General features: G+C 58.7%; 1 protein-coding gene across 5 annotated transcripts in view; it reads right to left on the bottom strand.

The window, feature by feature from the left end:
• The window catches only part of PLEKHM2 (pleckstrin homology and RUN domain containing M2), a 32,919-nt gene extending 13,746 nt beyond the window's left edge, over positions 1-19,173 (bottom strand). For 2 of the 5 annotated variants that reach the window (XM_089667421.1, XM_089667424.1), the window contains exons 1-7: positions 19,025-19,173; positions 9,640-9,746; positions 7,497-7,606; positions 6,495-6,594; positions 6,305-6,392; positions 4,801-4,987; positions 4,150-4,209 (exon numbers count right to left, since the gene is read on the bottom strand). In XM_089667421.1, coding sequence (XP_089523547.1) covers positions 4,150-4,209; positions 4,801-4,987; positions 6,305-6,392; positions 6,495-6,594; positions 7,497-7,606; positions 9,640-9,746; positions 19,025-19,084 — 712 coding nt within the window. In that variant the 5' untranslated portion in view covers positions 19,085-19,173. The remainder of the gene's footprint in view (positions 1-4,149; positions 4,210-4,800; positions 4,988-6,304; positions 6,393-6,494; positions 6,595-7,496; positions 7,607-9,639; positions 9,747-19,024) is intronic. The other 3 variants (XM_089667423.1, XM_089667425.1, XM_089667422.1) reach the window with 2 other exon arrangements.
• Between the last annotated feature and the right edge of the window lie 465 nt (positions 19,174-19,638).

Genomic DNA, 19,638 nt, shown 5'->3' with positions numbered 1-19,638 from the left:
CCCCCATGTCAAGGTCCTCCTTACATCAGGGTCCCCCCCTACATCAAGGTCCTCCTTACGTCAGGGTCCCCCCCCTACATCAAGGTCCCCCCCCTACATCAAGGTCCCCCCCTACATCAAGGTCGCTCCTTACGTCAGGGTCCCCCCCCCCCACATCAAGGTCCTCCTTACGTCAGGGTCCCCCCACTACATCAAGGTCCTCCTTACGTCAGGGTCCCCACCTACAGCAAGGTCCTCCTTACGTCAGGGTCCCCCCACTACATCAAGGTCCTCCTTACGTCAGGGTCCCCACCTACAGCAAGGTCCTCCTTACGTCAGGGTCCCCCCACTACATCAAGGTCCCCCCACTACATCAAGGTCCTCCTTACGTCAGGGTCCCCCCACTACATCAAGGTCCTCCTTACGTCAGGGTCCCCCCACTACATCAAGGTCCTCCTTACGTCAGGGTCCCCCCACTACATCAAGGTCCTCCTTACGTCAGGGTTTCCCCACCTACATCAAGGTCCTCCTTACGTCAGGGTCCCCACCTACATCAAGGTCCTCCTTACGTCAGGGTCCCCCCACTACATCAAGGTCCTCCTTACGTCAGGGTCCCCCCACTACATCAAGGTCCTCCTTACGTCAGGGTCCCCCCACTACATCAAGGTCCTCCTTACGTCAGGGTTTCCCCTACATCAAAGTCCTCCTTATGTCAGGGTCCCCCCCTATATCAAGATCGCTTCTTACCTCAGGGTCCCCACCGGAGTCCCTCCTTACGTCAGGGTCCCCCCTACATCAAGGTCCCTCCTTACGTCAGGGTCCCCACCGGGGTCCCTCCTTACGTCAGGGTCCCCACCAGGGTCCTCCTAACATCAGGATCCCCCACCAGAGTCCACCTTACGTCAGGCTGCCCAACAGAGTCTCGCCTTACATCAGGGTCCCCATCAGAGTCCCCAGTTACATGAGGGGGCTGAAGTGGAGACCATAGGCAGGCTCTGCTGACCTTAATCCTTAACTTGACCCTAGCTGTGGGCCGGATAAAATCTAGTAGAGGGCCAAATGTGACCCAAGGGCCATATTTTGGACAGCCCTGCTGTAGATAAAGGGCAGCTTCACACCGCACTGCCCCTCTGCGTCCTTTGCTAAGGTTCGGCTGCGGTTTTCGTGCGGCTGGGCTGCGCTTTCCCATGGATTTCTACGATGCCCTGCGGTTTGGTGCGGTTTCAGAAAGCGCGGTAGAACTCCTGCGGGCTGCACAGAAGTTTATGGGAAGCGCAGCCCACCCGCAGGTTGCGTCCAAAGTGCAGCGGGACCACACAGGGACAGGGTGAAGCCCTTGCGGGGTATTGGAGGGTACGTCTTGTGGAAGGAGCGTCCACAGTGTGGGACTACAAGTCTGCAGACCGACTCAAACCAAAGTCATGGAAACAAAAAATGCCTTTTATCGGTTTTGTCTAAATAAAGTTTTGTTTGAAGAAAATATTGATTGAAAAAGTTGTATGGAAGTCGCACCGGCAGGTGGCGCCCTCTCTAGGGGCGCGGCAGTATTTATATTGGGTAACCGTCTACAATTAGAGGACAAATTACCGGTTCTATTCTGTACATGACTCTACAACAAGCCACACCCACATAATCACGCCAACCGCAGCCATGTGATGGAAAACAAAGGCACACGTCAAGGCAGAGCCCACACGGGGAGGTTAGTAGGTCAGCTGGTTAGGAGAACACAAACCACGACAACAAATCAGTTCATTATAAAGACTCGCTGGAAGGGACTGTGGAAGATCCATATTAATGGGGATCTGGGGGGCTGCTGGGGGGCACAACTCCATTTTAACGGCCATGGTTCAGGAACTGGAGGACCAACGAGCTCCTAGAGATATGATGGTCAGGTGACCCCCAAACCTTGGCCATGTAGGAAATATAATGTATGCCATGGTGGAGGGGTACAGTCATAGCGGGGCGGCTGGCGAGGGCACCCCTGTGATAATCATGGATTCCCCAGAGGGAAATCTCAGCCCGTGTGATCAGAATCTGCAGCATTGTCACGTGTTAGGTGGTTACAGAGCCAATCAGAGGCAGCATGCGGGTGGAAGGGGGGCCAGGGATGGGGTGGGGGGTAGGTGAGGAAACACAGAAGGGGGAGGGGGTATAAGGGGTGCAAACTCCATATGGAATGTACACGAGAGATCACTTCAAGGAGATAGGATTAGTATCTGAAAGAAGAACTGTCTGTGTTTACAACAGTGCAACTGATGCGGGAGAATGCACGGAGTCCGCTCTCTCTCTGCAGGGCAACACAAACAGTTCTCGTTCACAAACTGAAGCAGAAGCTGGTGGGGGACAAACAGAGAACACTGGGGACAAGGACAGAGGATGGCAAATGGGCCTCATGTATGGAAGGGTCATCACGAAGAACACTCCATAGAAGATATGAATGGATTGGTGGATGATGCAGATACATTAGGCCCAATGTTGGGTGGAGCTATGACTGGTAGGGGCCGGTCTTAGACAGAGGGATGAAGAACGAAGGCCAGAGACCATGCTGGGTGGAGGTACGATGAGTGGAGGACAACCATTGGAGATACAGGAGGTGATGGCAGAGGGCCACAGCAATGCTGGGTGGAGCTACGATAACTGGAGGACAACCATTGGAGATACAGGAGGTGATGGCGGAGGGCCACAGACAATGCTGGGTGGAGGGACAATAAGTGGAGGACAACCATTGGAGATGCAGGAGGTGATGGCAGAGGGCCACAGCAATGCTGGGTGGAGGCACGATAACTGGAGGACAACCATTGGAGATGCAGGAGGTGATGGCGGAGGGCCACAGACAATGCTGGGTGGAGGTACAATGAGTAGAGAGGGACAACAGTTAAGAATATAGGAGGTGATGTAACAATGTATGGTGGAGGTACGATGGGTGGAGGACAACCATTGGAGATGGAGGTAATGGCAAAGTGTCACACACAATGTTGGGTGGAGGTACAATGAGTAGAGGGGGACAACAGTTAGAGACATAGGTGATGCAACAGACATTGTTGGGTGGAGGTATGAGGAGTGGAAGACAACAGTTAAGAGATATAGGAGGTGATGGCGGAGGGCCACAGTGTTGGGTGGAGGAATAATGAATGGAAGACAACCACTAAGTATATAGGAGGTGATGGTGGTGGGCCATAGTCAATACTGGGTGGAGGTACTAGAAATGGGGGACAACTGTTAGGTAAGTAGGAGGTGATGGTGGAGACCACAGACAATGTTGGGTGGAGGACAACCATTAGAGATACAGGAGGTGATGGCAGAGGGCAACGGACAATACTGGGTGGAGATATGAGGAGTGGAGGACAACCATTAAAAGATATAGGAGGTGATGGTGGACGGCCACAGACAATGTTGGGTGGAGGTATGATGAGTGAAGGACAACTGTTGGACATATAGGAGGTGATGCCACAGACAATGTTGGGTGGAGGACAACGGTTAGGTATTTAGGAGGTGATGGCAGAAATCCACAATTTTGGGTGGAGGTAGGAAGAGTGGAAGACAACTGTTAGGTATATAGGAGGTGATGGTGGAGGGCCACAGACAATGTTGGGTGGAGGACAACTGTTAGGTATTTAGGAGGCGATGGCAGAAATCCACAATGTTGGGTGGAACTACAAGTAGTGGAGGACAATTGTTAGAGACAAAGGAGGTGATGCCACAGACAATGTTGGGTGGAGGTACGATGAGTGGAAGACAACTGTTACGCATATAGGAGGTGATGGTGGGGGGCCACAGATAATGTTGGGTGGAGGACAACGGTTAAGTATTTAGGAGGAGATGGTGGGGGGCCACAGACAATGTTGGGTGGAGGACAACGGTTAGGTATTTAGGAGGCAATGGCAGAAATCCACAGACAATGTTGGGTGGAGGTATGATGAGTGGAGGACAACTGTTAGGTATATAGGTGATGGTGGAGGGCCACAGACAATGCTGGGTGGAGGTACAAGTAGTGGAGGACAATTGTTAGAGACATAGGAGGTGATGCCACAGACAATATTGGGTGAAGGTACAGTTGGAGGAGGACAGATCTGTTCAGTTCAGGATGGAGCCATGTACATACAGGTCAGAGAAGGAACATGTAAGGGGAGGAGTCAGGAGGAGGCAATGAAGCAATATGGCTGTTCCCACCTTCCCAGTCTGTGCTGGGCACGGACCGCGCTGCAGGGTAAGCATCTCCAAAATCATAATCTACAGAGACCGGGGACAAAACAGCGGGTTAGAATCAGTGGCTGCAGGCGGTGCGTCACCGCACCATGTTCTGTGTATTGCATCCTAACCTACGACCTGTGTGTGCCAATATAGTGCCCCCCCCCCGCCCCCCAGTGCCAGGAAACTTAATATGTCATTTTATGAACCCCCGAAACAAATTTTCCCACAAAACGGATGCGTGTTGTCAGTGCAGATTATCTGACAGCCCGAGAAGACGAACAAATCCTGAAGCCCTTCTGGCCTCCTAAGCAAGACGATTTCATGGCCGTTACCATACCAGAATAGGAAGCCGCACAGCACTCTGGGACTTCTGCCCCAACGGGGGGCAAATGCATCACAGAGAAGCTTGATGGAGCGTCTTCAACAATGCTGAACAATAAAGTTATTTTTATGCCCAACGGCGCAGCTATTATGGTATGTTAACCGGTTTGGGAGGAGCCAAGATGGTGACAGAGGCGGGCCCTTAAGCGGTACCGGGGATACTGCCTTCCGTGACTCCCCGGAGGACTGACATCTCCTGTGACTCCACCACTCACTATGGAGGCCAGCAGTGTATGGGGAGGCCCGTACCTTCACTGGAGGGCGCGATGGCGCTGTCGTCCCACTCTAGGTTGGCCGAGTTGATGGAGTTGAAGGAATTGAGGGACAGGCTGTCGGAACCGCGGGTGTTGCTGGGGAGGCGGTCCTCAAAATCCAGGAGGTACTCCGGCTTGTAGTATTCCGGCATGTACGGCGCCAAATCCAAGTACGGGACATCCTAGAGGGGAATCCGGACATATGAACCAGAAAAACGCCGGATCATATGTATTGGATCAGATGAAAATAACCAGATTCCAATGCTACTGAAGAAGACGGAAATGATCTGTACTCCCCCAACCTCCACCCAGTCCAGTCTCCTCCAACCTCCGCCCAGTCCACAGTCCCCCAACCTCCGCCCAGTCCACGCGCTCCCCCCCAACCTCCGCCCAGGCCAGTCTTCCCCCAACCTCCGCCCAGGCCAGTCTTCCCCCAACCTCCGCCCAGGCCAGTCTTCCCCCAACCTCCGCCCAGGCCAGTCTTCCCCCAACCTCCGCCCAGTCCAGTCTTCCCCCAACCTCCGCCCAGTCCAGTCTTCCCCCAACCTCCGCCCAGTCCAGTCTCCCCCAACCTCCGCCCAGTCCACGCGCTCCCCCCCAACCTCCGCCCAGGCCAGTCTTCCCCCAACCTCCGCCCAGGCCAGTCTTCCCCCAACCTCCGCCCAGGCCAGTCTTCCCCCCAACCTCCGCCCAGTCCACACGCTCCCCCCCAACCTCCGCCCAGGCCAGTCTTCCCCCAACCTCCGCCCAGGCCAGTCACCCCCAACCTCCGCCCAGGCCAGTCTTCCCCCAACCTCCGCCCAGGCCAGTCTTCCCCCAACCTCCGCCCAGTCCACGCGCTCCCCCCCAACCTCCGCCCAGGCCAGTCTTCCCCCAACCTCCGCCCAGGCCAGTCTTCCCCCAACCTCCGCCCAGGCCAGTCTTCCCCAACCTCCGCCCAGGCCAGTCTTCCCCCAACCTCCGCCCAGGCCAGTCTTCCCCCAACCTCCGCCCAGGCCAGTCTTCCCCCAACCTCCGCCCAGGCCAGTCTTCCCCCAACCTCCGCCCAGGCCAGTCTTCCCCCAACCTCCGCCCAGGCCAGTCTTCCCCCAACCTCCGCCCAGGCCAGTCTTCCCCCAACCTCCGCCCAGGCCAGTCTTCCCCCAACCTCCGCCCAGGCCAGTCTTCCCCCAACCTCCGCCCAGTCCACACGCTCCCCCAACCTCCGCCCAGGCCAGTCTCCTCCGGCCTCCGCCCAGTTCACGCGCTCCCCCAACCTCCGCCCAGAGGCAGGAATGGCCAGAACACAAGCAGTCTGCAGCGCGAGCCTTCATCCCTGAGTGCCTTAAACCATCGCCTAGCCTCATCAGACTCTCAGAGTTGGACATGCTGCCGGCAGCGGGGCTGGACGGTGCATTGGTGCCCTCCAGCCGCAGCCTAACCTCCAGTGTAGACACGACCTTGAAGAACCTCCCAGTTGGATCTCCATGGATCCATCACTCACATATCCATCTACTCACCAGCTCCAGCTCGAAGCGGATAAATTCCAGGCCAGAGACGAGGGTGAGGAACAGGGTGAGATGGTCATGGCTGCACACCAGGGCGTTCCTAGAACAGGGGAGAAATGCTTAGGATGAGGCGGGAAGAGATGGTGGGGGTGTGTGGGGGAGGGGGGGGGGGGGGGGGGAGTTGTTGGGACGCGGCACTTACTTGTAGTAATATTTCTGTAACAGACTTTGGTTCTCCTGGAACAATCTCAGGTAACTCTCCAGGGAATTCTCATTGAGCGCCAAATACAGCCAGGCCCGACCTGCCGGGAACATGTATAGAAATAACACAAGTCATCTAGGAGACCCCCCCCCCCCCAAATAGAGCCTGCCAATGGGAATCAACACCGAGACTTCACACCTCGACCCCCCCCCATAGAGCCTGCCAATGGGAATCAACAAAACCGAGACTTCACACCTGGTACAGAGACTGATGGGACTGTGGGGGAGGGGACATTAGAGTGTAAGCTCCTCTGTACAGAGACTGATGGGACTGTGGGGGAGGGGACATCAGAGTGTAAGCTCCTCTATACAGAGACTGATGGGACTGCGGGGGAGGGGACATCAGAGTGTAAGCTCCTCTGGTACAGAGACTGATGTGACTGTGGGGGAGGGGACATCAGAGTGTAAGCTCCTCTATACAGAGACTGATGGGACTGCGGGGGAGGGGACATCAGAGTGTAAGCTCCTCTGGTACAGAGACTGATGTGACTGTGGGGGAGGGGACATCAGAGTGTAAGCTCCTCTATACAGAGACCGATGGGACTGCGGGGGAGGGGACATCAGAGTGTAAGCTCCTCTGGTACAGAGACTGATGTGACTGTGGGGGAGGGGACATTAGAGTGTAAGCTCCTCTGGTACAGAGACTGGTGTGACTGTGGGGGAGGGGACATTAGAGTGTAAGCTCCTCTGGTACAGAGACTGGTGTGACTGTGGGGGAGGGGACATTAGAGCGTAAGCTCCTCTAGTACAGAGACCGATGGGACTGCGGGGGAGGGGACATCAGAGCGTAAGCTCCTCTGGTACAGAGACTGGTGTGACTGTGGGGGAGGGGACATTAGAGTGTAAGCTCCTTTGGTACAGAGACTGATGGGACTGTGGGGGAGGGGACATCAGAGTGTAAGCTCCTTTGGTACAGACACTAATGCAACAGCTTGCTACTCACTGCGGCCCAGGAGAGTGGCCACATGCTGCAGTTCCTCGATTTGTTTCACGGCCTCCCGTCGGGTAAAATGGACGACCAGCACCCAGTACCCCGAGGAGATGTCCTGTAACCTGCAGGGAGGGGAGCAGAGAGCACTTGGTGTCGGTCTGTGTCTTCTGTAGTCATACATGGGGAGATGATCAGAGCAGAAATGATTGTATAAAGTGAACCTGTCACCTATCCAGTGTTCAAGTAGTTGTAAACCCCGCCCCCGCCCCCCCCCCCCCCATCAGGGCTTCACGTGGCCTTCTAGTTTATAAGCCAAGCGCTGTAATTACAGATCATCCCACAATGGAAGCCAAAATAAAAGGTTTAAAGAGTAACTCCATTTTATTGAGAGCCCCCCCCCCCCCCCCGGGGTGATCTCTGTACATTGCACGGGTTTAAAGCAAACTTTGTAACAGATTCCTACCTTTTGTTATTGTGAAGAATTATCTGTTTGTATCTCTGTGTCCTGTGCAGGGTGACTGTGAATGGGAGGGACTTCATAATCACCAATCAGCTGCTGCACCTGCAGGGCTCTAATGAGGACAGCGGCAGGGTCTGCATCCCTTTAGACGTGATTTCCCTTTGGGAGTATCTCACCAAAATGATATTTCTGTGGCAAGGGATGCCTAAAATAGGACTTGTACCTTAGTGGGGACTTCTGGGAAAATCAGAGAGCCAATCACAGAAGCAGGAAGCGACATGTTCAGGGGGCGTTCCGCACCTCCAGGTCGCCATATTGCGTTTTACAGAAAAGGTCAGCGCTGGATTGAGGTCATTTTTAATAACATTCAGTTACAATACGACTAGTGAAGATATATATATATAAAAGTTTGTTTTTTTTGTGATTTTTTTTGACATGAAAGTGGAGTTACCCTTTAAATCTTTCCTACAGAAGCTCCTGGAGTCGGCGGCCATAACTTATCAATGCGCCCGATCGATAAATTGGCCGCAATCACCATCCTGAATAGATGACAGAATAAAAAAAACATAAAAAATAAAAGAATCCCAGTGAGATCAGCGCATATCAGTATCAGCGTCATGTCTGAATGGCGGGCGGCTGGCACCTCTCTATGTTACTTTGGCGCAGTGCGGGGCGGCTGGCACCTCTGTTACTTTGGCGCAGTGCGGGGCGGCTGGCACCTCTCTATGTTACTTTGGCGCAGTGCGGGGCGGCTGGCACCTCTCTATGTTACTTTGGCGCAGTGCGGGGCGGCTGGCACCTCTCTATGTTACTTTGGCGCAGTGCGGGGCGGCTGGCACCTCTCTATGTTACTTTGGCGCAGTGCGGGGCGGCTGGCACCTCTCTATGATACTTTGGCGCAGTGCGGGGCGGCTGGCACCTCTCTATGATACTTTGGCGCAGTGCGGGGCGGCTGGCACCTCTCTATGTTACTTTGGCGCAGTGCGGGGCGGCTGGCACCTCTCTATGTTACTTTGGCGCAGTGCGGGGCGGCTGGCACCTCTCTGTGTTACTTTGGCGCAGTGCGGGGCGGCTGGCACCTCTCTATGTTACTTTGGCGCAGTGCGGGGCGGCTGGCACCTCTCTATGATACTTTGGCGCAGTGCGGGGCGGCTGGCACCTCTCTATGTTACTTTGGCGCAGTGCGGGGCGGCTGGCACCTCTCTATGTTACTTTGGCGCAGTGCGGGGCGGCTGGCACCTCTCTATGTTACTTTGGCGCAGTGCGGGGCGGCTGGCACCTCTCTATGATACTTTGGCGCAGTGCGGGGCGGCTGGCACCTCTCTATGATACTTTGGCGCAGTGCGGGGCGGCTGGCACCTCTCTATGTTACTTTGGCGCAGTGCGGGGCGGCTGGCACCTCTCTATGTTACTTTGGCGCAGTGCGGGGCGGCTGGCACCTCTCTATGTTACTTTGGCGCAGTGCAGGGCAGCTGACACCTCTCTGTTACTTTGGCGCAGTGCGGGGCGGCTGGCACCTCTCTATGTTACTTTGGCGCAGTGTGGGGCGGCTGGCACCTCTCTATGATACTTTGGCGCAGTGCGATGTCGGGGTGGCAGCCATCAATGTACAAGAACACAACGATTGATGGTCGGTATAAAACCACGGACCGACCACCGATGGTGAAGCTGAAGGATCGGGAGGTCAGGGCTCACCCGTAGAGCAGCGCGTGGTCCAGGTGTTCGCAGAGCCTCTGCAGGACGCGGTCGTGGTTGCGAATGGCGGGCGTCTCATCCTCACATGCAGCAAAGTAACTCTGTAACTGAGAAGAGAAGAGGCGTTAGAGGAGGAGACGTTTCTGGAGGACATGTTACCATCCCGGGAATCGCCGGGACGCAGGATGGCGAGATCGCAGGATGAGACGCAGGATGGGACGCAGGATGGGACGCAGGATGGCGAGATTGCGGGATGGGACGCGGGATGGGACGCGGGATGGCGAGATCGCAGGATGGGACGCGGGATGGCGAGATCGCAGGATGGGACGCGGGATGGCGAGATCGCAGGATGGGACGCGGGATGGCGAGATCGCAGGATGGGACGCGGGATGGCGAGATCGCAGGATGGGACGCGGGATGGCGAGATCGCAGGATGGGACGCGGGATGGGATGCGGGATGGGATGCGGGATGGCGAGATCGCAGGATGGGACGCGGGATGGGACGCAGGATGAGACGCAGGATGGCGAGATCGCAGGATGGGACACAGGATGGGACACGGGATGGGACGCGGGATGGCGAGATCGCAGGATGGGACGCAGGATGGCGAGATCGCAGGATGGGACGCAGGATGAGACGCGGGATGGCGAGATCGCAGGATGGGACGCGGGATGGCGAGATCGCAGGATGGGACGCAGGATGGCGAGATCGCAGGATGGGACGCAGGATGGGACGCAGGATGAGACGCGGGATGGCGAGATCGCAGGATGGGACGCAGGATGGGATGCAGGATGGGACGCGGGATGGCGAGATCGCAGGATGGGACGCGGGATGGCGAGATCGCAGGATGGGACGCGGGATGGCGAGATCGCAGGATGGGACGCAGGATGGGACGCAGGATGGCGAGATCGCAGGATGGGACGCGGGATGGGACGCAGGATGAGACGCGGGATGGCGAGATCGCAGGATGGGACGCGGGATGGCGAGATCGCAGGATGGGACGCGGGATGGCGAGATCGCAGGATGGGACGCGGGATGGCGAGATCGCAGGATGGGACGCGGGATGGCGAGATCGCAGGATGGGACGCGGGATGGCGAGATCGCAGGATGGGACGCGGGATGGCGAGATCGCAGGATGGGACGCGGGATGGGACGCGGGATGGCGAGATCGCAGGATGGGACGCGGGATGGCGAGATCGCAGGATGGGACGCGGGATGGCGAGATCGCAGGATGGGACGCGGGATGGCGAGATCGCAGGATGGGACGCGGGATGGCGAGATCGCAGGATGGGACGCGGGATGGCGAGATCGCAGGATGGGACGCGGGATGGCGAGATCGCAGGATGGGACGCGGGATGGCGAGATCGCAGGATGGGACGCGGGATGGCGAGATCGCAGGATGGGACGCGGGATGGCGAGATCGCAGGATGGGACGCGGGATGGCGAGATCGCAGGATGGGAAGATCGCAGAGCCTCACTGACATCGCAGGAATATTCCTGGTGTCCTCATTGCTCCACATTACAGGGACTATAGTGCCCGAGAGCACATGTCCAGGCCTTGTTACCCCCCCATGAGGCCCCCTCCACACAGGCGTCCTATAGGGTATGCCCCATGTCCAGCCCTTGTTACCCCCCCCTCCCCCCATGAGGCCCCCTCCACACAGGCGTCTTATAGGGTAGCCCCATGTCCAGGCCTTCTTACCCCCCATGAGGCCCCCTCCACACAGGTGTCCTATAGGGTATGCCCCATGTCCAGCCCTTGTTACCCCCCCCCCCCCCACATGAGGCCCCCTCCACACAGGTGTCCTATAGGGTATGCCCCATGTCCAGCCCTTGTTACCCCCCCCCCCCACATGAGGCCCCCTCCACACAGGTGTCCTATAGGGTAGCCCAGGTGAGGGCCATGCTGGCCTACAGGCGTTCCTGTGCAGGAGGTTCCTCTGATGTCGGTCGGGATGCAGTGCTCCATGGACACAGACGCAGCTCCCAATCAGACAGCCATGTGGGTGTGCGGCGCTGAGTGTGGCTAGTGTGCGCTCCGAGCCATGCACCCCCCTCCCCCCACAGGGCTGTCATATCGGGAGCAGCGGCTGTGTCCCCACTGAAATGAATGGGAATGTCAGAGCACCTGAAGGGGCAAACGCAGCCCTCACCGGGTGTAGTACGCCTGTGTGAATGAGGCCCAATACATACCTCCCCCCATCCTGCACTGCAACTTGGACAAAGCCTCATTCACATGGCTGTACGGATCCATAGACCCACATGGGAGGCGCAGGTGTTCCATGCAACCGTGTGCAGCGACAGGTGTTCCATGCAGCCGTGTGCAGGCAGCGACAGGTGTTCCATGCAGCCGTGTGCAGGCAGCGACAGGTGTTCCATGCAGCCGTGTGCAGCGACAGGTGTTCCATGCAGCCGTGTGCAGCGACAGGTGTTCCATGCAGCCGTGTGCAGCGACAGGTGTTCCATGCAGCCGTGTGCAGCGACAGGTGTTCCATGCAGCCGTGTGCAGCGACAGGTGTTCCATGCAGCCGTGTGCAGCGACAGGTGTTCCATGCAGCCGTGTGCAGGCAGTCACAGGTGTTCCATGCAGACGTGTGTAGTGAAAGGTGTTCCATGCAGCCGTGTGTAGTGAAAGGTGTTCCATGCAGCCCTGTGTAGTGAAAGGTGTTTCATGCAGCCGTGTGCAGGCAGTCACAGGTGTTCCATGCAGATGTGTGTAGTGAAAGGTGTTCCATGCAGCCGTGTGTAGTGAAAGGTGTTCCATGCAGCCGTGTGCAGTCACAGGTGTTCCATGCAGACGTGTGCAGTCACAGGTGTTCCATGCAGACGTGTGCAGTCACAGGTGTTCCATGCAGACGTGTGCAGTCACAGGTGTTCCATGCAGACGTGTGCAGTCACAGGTGTTCCATGCAGACGTGTGCAGTCACAGGTGTTCCATGCAGACGTGTGCAGTCACAGGTGTTCCATGCAGACGTGTGCAGTCACAGGTGTTCCATGCAGACGTGTGCAGTCACAGGTGTTCCATGCAGACGTGTGCAGTCACAGGTGTTCCATGCAGACGTGTGCAGTCACAGGTGTTCCATGCAGACGTGTGCAGTCACAGGTGTTCCATGCAGACGTGTGCAGTCACAGGTGTTCCATGCAGACGTGTGCAGTCACAGGTGTTCCATGCAGACGTGTGCAGTCACAGGTGTTCCATGCAGACGTGTGCAGTCACAGGTGTTCCATGCAGACGTGTGCAGTCACAGGTGTTCCATGCAGACGTGTGCAGTCACAGGTGTTCCATGCAGACGTGTGCAGTCACAGGTGTTCCATGCAGACGTGTGCAGTCACAGGTGTTCCATGCAGACGTGTGCAGTCACAGGTGTTCCATGCAGACGTGTGCAGTCACAGGTGTTCCATGCAGACGTGTGCAGTCACAGGTGTTCCATGCAGACGTGTGCAGTCACAGGTGTTCCATGCAGACGTGTGCAGTCACAGGTGTTCCATGCAGACGTGTGCAGTCACAGGTGTTCCATGCAGACGTGTGCAGTCACAGGTGTTCCATGCAGACGTGTGCAGTCACAGGTGTTCCATGCAGACGTGTGCAGTCACAGGTGTTCCATGCAGACGTGTGCAGTCACAGGTGTTCCATGCAGACGTGTGCAGTCACAGGTGTTCCATGCAGACGTGTGCAGTCACAGGTGTTCCATGCAGACGTGTGCAGTCACAGGTGTTCCATGCAGACGTGTGCAGTCACAGGTGTTCCATGCAGACGTGTGCAGTGACAGGCGGCTGGCTGCACAGATCTCCATGCGTGTCCCCCCGTGTAAGTCCAATGGACCAGAATGGAGTCTGTTGGGATGTGATCCGTGTATTGGACACACGTGTCTCTCTAGTCACAGATCTGTGCAGCCGGCCGCCTGTCATGGAACCCCTGTACATCCCACACAGGTACAGTCAGCCCGTCATACATGTGTGTGGATCGGTACATGGATGTGAATGCGGACGATCGATCACACGGAGCACAACAGAACGGCTCCCCCGTATTCCCATCGCTGGGCGCAGACTGGAGACGCCAAGCTGGTTCATCAGGTCTGACAGAGAAATCCCGACCCAGCGAAGCCGGCTGTGAAGGAGGAAACCGCTGCCGTCAGCACATTGTAAATTCTCGGCTGCTTCTGCTCTGTAGATACTGAAACAGGTCTCACCGGAGGATGACGGACACCTGGGAATGTACACTGCCAGCAGTCCCCGCCCCCAAGAGCTTACAATCCAGGGTCCCCATCCCACATACATACACATACCAGGGTCACTTATCCTCCCAGCATATGGGGTATCCAGGGAGAAGTACACCGAGAGGAGCCCGGCGCTCACCCCCCGAGAGGAGCCCTGCGCCCGCACACCGAGGGGAGCCCAGGGAGAAGTACACCGAGAGGAGCCCGGCGCTCACCCCCCGAGAGGAGCCCAGGGAGAAGTACACCGAGAGGAGCCCAGCGCTCACCCCCCGAGAGGAGCCCAGCGCTCACCCCCCGAGAGGAGCCCAGCGCTCACCCCCCCGAGAGGAGCCCGGCGCACACACCGAGAGGAGCCCAGGGAGAAGTACACCGAGGGGAGCCCGGCGCCCGCACACCGAGAGGAGCCCAGGGAGAAGTACACCGAGGGGAGCCCAGGGAGAAGTACACCGAGGGGAGCCCAGCGCTCACCCCCCGAGAGGAGCCCAGCGCTCACCCCCCGAGAGGAGCCCAGCGCTCACCCCCCCGAGAGGAGCCCGGCGCACACACCGAGAGGAGCCCAGGGAGAAGTACACCGAGGGGAGCCCGGCGCCCGCACACCGAGAGGAGCCCGGCGCCCGCACACCGAGAGGAGCCCGGCGCCCGCACACCGAGAGGAGCCCGCACACCGAGAGGAGCCCGCACACCGAGAGGAGCCCGCACACCGAGAGGAGCCCGCACACCGAGAGGAGCCCGCACACCGAGAGGAGCCCGCACACCGAGAGGAGCCCGCACACCGAGAGGAGCCCGCACACCGAGAGGAGCCCAGGGAGAAGTACACCGAGAGGAGCCCGGCGCGCTCACCGAGAGGAGCCCGGCAGGATTGGGGGATTTTCTGCCATTCAGGCGAGGAGCTCACACAGGACGGATCAGTCACAACAATCCACAAAACGGAACTTCTCACCACAACGGCTGCAGTCACGAGACCACATGACAGAGGATCGGGCCTCAGCTCAGACAAAGAGCCGACCACACTGTGTACTCCGGGGGAGGGGTGACGGGTCCCCCGCAGGGAGAGACGGGGCCACACTGCCGGCCTTCTCTATGGAGAAGGCAGGAGGGGGAAGTGAGCCCAGGAGCCAACCAGGCGGGATTATGGTACAAGCCGCACTCCGGGATAACACATCCGTCCCGTGTCTTCCGGAACCTCGGAGATCTGAGCCGTCCTCCAGGGTGACACTTCCTGGAATGAAGACCGCTCACTGCTGCTCCCTCCTAGTGCGGGGGGACTGGTCTCGTCTCCGCCCCCTCCTGTAGTCCTGTTAGGCCCCTCCCACAGCTCTGCGCTCCCTTTGTGCAGGACTGTCTAGTCTCCGCCCCCTCCTGTAGTCTCTGCCTGCAGTCTGTTAGGCCCCTCCCACAGCTCTGCTCTCCCTCCTTGTGCGGGGGGACTGGTCTCGTCTCCGCCCCCTCCTCTAGTTTTCTGTAGTGGGTGGAGCTTCCTGGATCCCTCCCGCAGCTCTGCTTCCAGCACAGGCTGTGTACAGCACAGAGATGGTGTCACTGCTACTTTTACAAGGGAATATCTGGGTTTGCAGAGACATTTGGTGATTTATATCCTTTGCGGCTATTGAGGAATTCAGACAGAAAATGGAAGCTGAGCCGTCCCCCCCCCATGTCTGTGTGCAACCCCCCCAATGTAGGAAAGCAATGTCAGAGAGCATGCTCCCCTCCCCACTGTCAGTAAGCAAGCCCCCTCCCAATGTCGGTGAGCAGGACACCCCCCCCCTCCCAACGTCAGTGAGCAGGACACCCCCCCCCCTCCCGTCGGTGAGCAGGACACCCCCCCCTCCCAACGTCGGTGATCAGGACACCCCCCCCCCCTCCCAACGTCGGTGAGCAGGACACCCCCCCCCCTCCCAACGTCGGTGAGCAGGACACCCCCCCCCCTCCCAACGTCGGTGAGCAGGACACCCCCCCCCCTCCCAACGTCGGTGAGCAGGACACCCCCCCCCCTCCCAACGTCGGTGAGCAGGACACCCCCCCCCCCCCCTCCCAACGTCGGTGAGCAGGACACCCCCCCCCCCTCCCAACGTCGGTGAGCAGGACACCCCCCCCCCCTCCCAACGTCGGTGAGCAGGACACCCCCCCCCTCCCAACGTCGGTGAGCAGGACACCCCCCCCTCCCAACGTCGGTGAGCAGGACACCCCCCCCCTCCCAACGTCGGTGAGCAGGACACCCCCCCCCTCCCAACGTCGGTGAGCAGGACACCCCCCCCCTCCCAATGTCGGTGAGCAGGACACCCCCCCCCTCCCAATGTCGGTGAGCAGACCTCCCGGTATAATGGAGAAGCCAGTGAGATTGACATCAGTTGAGTGACAGCTGACCCCCCCCATGTTCCCTCCAGTCAGATCTGTGTGTGTGACCCGATCCGGGATCTGGGGGGAGATGATTCCCGACATCGCTGGGATCTGCTGGGATCTCACCTCTCTAGAAGCAATGTTGTTGTTTACTGCAGAGTCACATGGAGAGCGATGACACCAAATACACAGCTGGTGTCAGCCATGACGGGGGAGGGGGGGCAACAAGGGCCAGAAGGACCAATGAGATAGAAGAGCTACAGGGAGGGGTGCGAGATGAGGCCAATGAGGACCAGAGGGATGGGGGGAACCCCTCATAATGGGCACGGGGATGGGGGGAACCCCTCATAATGGGCACGGGGATGGGGGGAACCCCTCATAATGGGCACGGGGGGAACCCCTCATAACAGGCACGGGGATGGGGGGGAACCCCTCATAACGGGCACGGGGATGGGGGGGAACCCCTCATAACAGGCACGGGGATGGGGGGGAACCCCTCATAATGGGCACGGGGGAACCCCTCATAACAGGCACGGGGATGGGGGGGAACCCCTCATAATGGGCACGGGGGAACCCCTCATAATGGGCACGGGGATGGTGGGAACAACTCATAACGGGCACGGGGGGAACCCCTCATAACGGGCACAGGGATGGGGGGGAACCCCTCATAACGGGCACGGGGATGGGGGGAACCCCTCATAATGGGCATGGGGATGGTGGGAACAACTCATAACGGGCACGGGGGGAACCCCTCATAACGGGCACGGGGGGGAACCCCTCATAACGGGCACGGGGATGGGGGGGAACCCCTCATAACGGGCACGGGGATGGGGGGGAACCCCTCATAACGGGCACGGGGATGGGGGGGAACCCCTCATAACGGGCACGGGGATGGGGGGGAACCCCTCATAACGGGCACGGGGGAACCCCTCATAACGGGCACGGGGGAACCCCTCATAACGGGCACGGGGGAACCCCTCATAATGGGCACGGGGGAACCCCTCATAATGGGCACGGGGATGGTGGGAACAACTCATAACGGGCACGGGGATGGGGGGGAACCCCTCATAACGGGCACGGGGATGGGGGGGAACCCCTCATAATGGGCACGGGGATGGGGGGGAACCCCTCATAATGGGCACGGGGATGGTGGGAACAACTCATAACGGGGATGGGGGGGAACCCCTCATAACGGGCACGGGGATGGGGGGGAACCCCTCATAACGGGCACGGGGGAACCCCTCATAACGGGCACGGGGGAACCCCTCATAATGGGCACAGGGATGGTATGAACCCCTCATAATAGGCACAGGGATGGGGGGAACCCCTCATAATGGGCACAGGGATGGGGGGAACCCCTCATAATGGGCACGGGGGAACCCCTCATAATGGGCACGGGGGAACCCCTCATAATGGGCACAGGGATGGTGGGAACCCCTCATAATGGGCACAGGGATGGTGGGAACCCCTCATAATGGGCACGGGGGAACCCCTCATAATGGGCACGGGGGAACCCCTCATAATGGGCACGGGGATGGTGGGAACAACTCATAACGGGCACGGGGATGGGGGGGAACCCCTCATAATGGGCACGGGGATGGGGGGGAACCCCTCATAATGGGCACGGGGATGGTGGGAACAACTCATAACGGGGATGGGGGGGAACCCCTCATAACGGGCACGGGGATGGGGGGGAACCCCTCATAACGGGCACGGGGGAACCCCTCATAACGGGCACGGGGGAACCCCTCATAATGGGCACAGGGATGGTATGAACCCCTCATAATGGGCACAGGGATGGGGGGAACCCCTCATAATGGGCACGGGGATGGGGGGGAACCCCTCATAATGGGCACGGGGATGGGGGGGAACCCCTCATAATGGGCACGGGGATGGTGGGAACAACTCATAACGGGGATGGGGGGGAACCCCTCATAACGGGCACGGGGGAACCCCTCATAACGGGCACGGGGGAACCCCTCATAATGGGCACAGGGATGGGGGGAACCCCTCATAATGGGCACAGGGATGGGGGGAACCCCTCATAATGGGCACAGGGATGGGGGGAACCCCTCATAATGGGCACAGGGATGGTGGGAACCCCTCATAATGGGCACAGGGATGGTGGGGAACCCCTCATAATGGGCACAGGGATGGGGGGAACCCCTCATAATGGGCACGGGGATGGGGGGGAACCCCTCATAATGGGCACGGGGATGGGGGGGAACCCCTCATAATGGGCACGGGGATGGTGGGAACAACTCATAACGGGGATGGGGGGGAACCCCTCATAACGGGCACGGGGGAACCCCTCATAACGGGCACGGGGGAACCCCTCATAATGGGCACAGGGATGGGGGGAACCCCTCATAATGGGCACAGGGATGGGGGGAACCCCTCATAATGGGCACAGGGATGGGGGGAACCCCTCATAATGGGCACAGGGATGGGGGGAACCCCTCATAATGGGCACAGGGATGGTGGGGAACAGCAGGAGTAAGTGTAAGCTCCTCTGTACAGTATACAGGAGGATATATCTGGGTGTTGGTATACAGGGGGAGTATACGGTATATATGGGGGGGATACAATATATAGAGATGCATTGGGGTATATACGTTGATGTGGGGGAGGGGTGTACATTGGGGTGTACAGTGGGGGAGGGGGGTACATTGGGGTGTACAGTGGGGGAGGAGTATTTGTGTTCTATGAGGTGAAGTTATTGGTCTCGCCCCTCCCGGGTGTCCCCCCTCCCGGGTGTCCCCCCTCCTCTCTCGCCCCTCCCGGGTGTCCCCCCTCCTCTCTCGCCCCTCCCGGGTGTCCCCCTCGGTCTCACCTTCTTCACGGACAGGTTGATGTTCTCCAGGATCCGGTCCTTCACCTCCCGGGGATCCATCCGCCCTCACCGGCAGTCATGTGACCCCCCCGGACACTCCGCGCACTGCCTGTTGGGACACGGGGCGGAGTCACTGTTTTCCCGGCCCAGGGGCGGGGACATGCGATTGGAGGGGAGGGGCGAGATGAGGTAAGAGTAGAGGGCAGAGGGAGGGATTAGCAGGGACGTGGGTGGAGCTTTATTCACAGGACCGCCCCGTTCTGACTGCATGGGAAACACATCGAACATGTGAACGGCTCTGACGTCATTCCGCAGAGACCCCCCCCCCTACCCCCCCCCCGTGTATACAGTATATACCTCCTACATAGACCCCCCCGTGTATACAGTATATACCCCCCCTCCCCCCCGTGTATACAGTATATACCTCCTACATAGACCCCCCCCGTGTATACGGTATATACCTCCTACATAGACCCCCCCCCCGTGTATACAGTATATACCTCCTACAGACCCCCCCCGTGTATACGGTATATACCTCCTACATAGACCCCCCCCCGTGTATACGGTATATACCTCCTACATAGACCCCCCCCCCGTGTATACGGTATATACCT

The sequence above is a fragment of the Staurois parvus genome, unplaced genomic scaffold (genome assembly GCF_062004578.1).
Source record: "Staurois parvus isolate SC_StPar_1 unplaced genomic scaffold, SC_StPar_1.0 ptg003249l, whole genome shotgun sequence".
Lineage (NCBI taxonomy): Eukaryota > Metazoa > Chordata > Amphibia > Anura > Ranidae > Staurois > Staurois parvus.
Note: the sequence above shows the minus strand (reverse complement) of the source record. Positions and strands in the feature narration are given on the sequence as shown.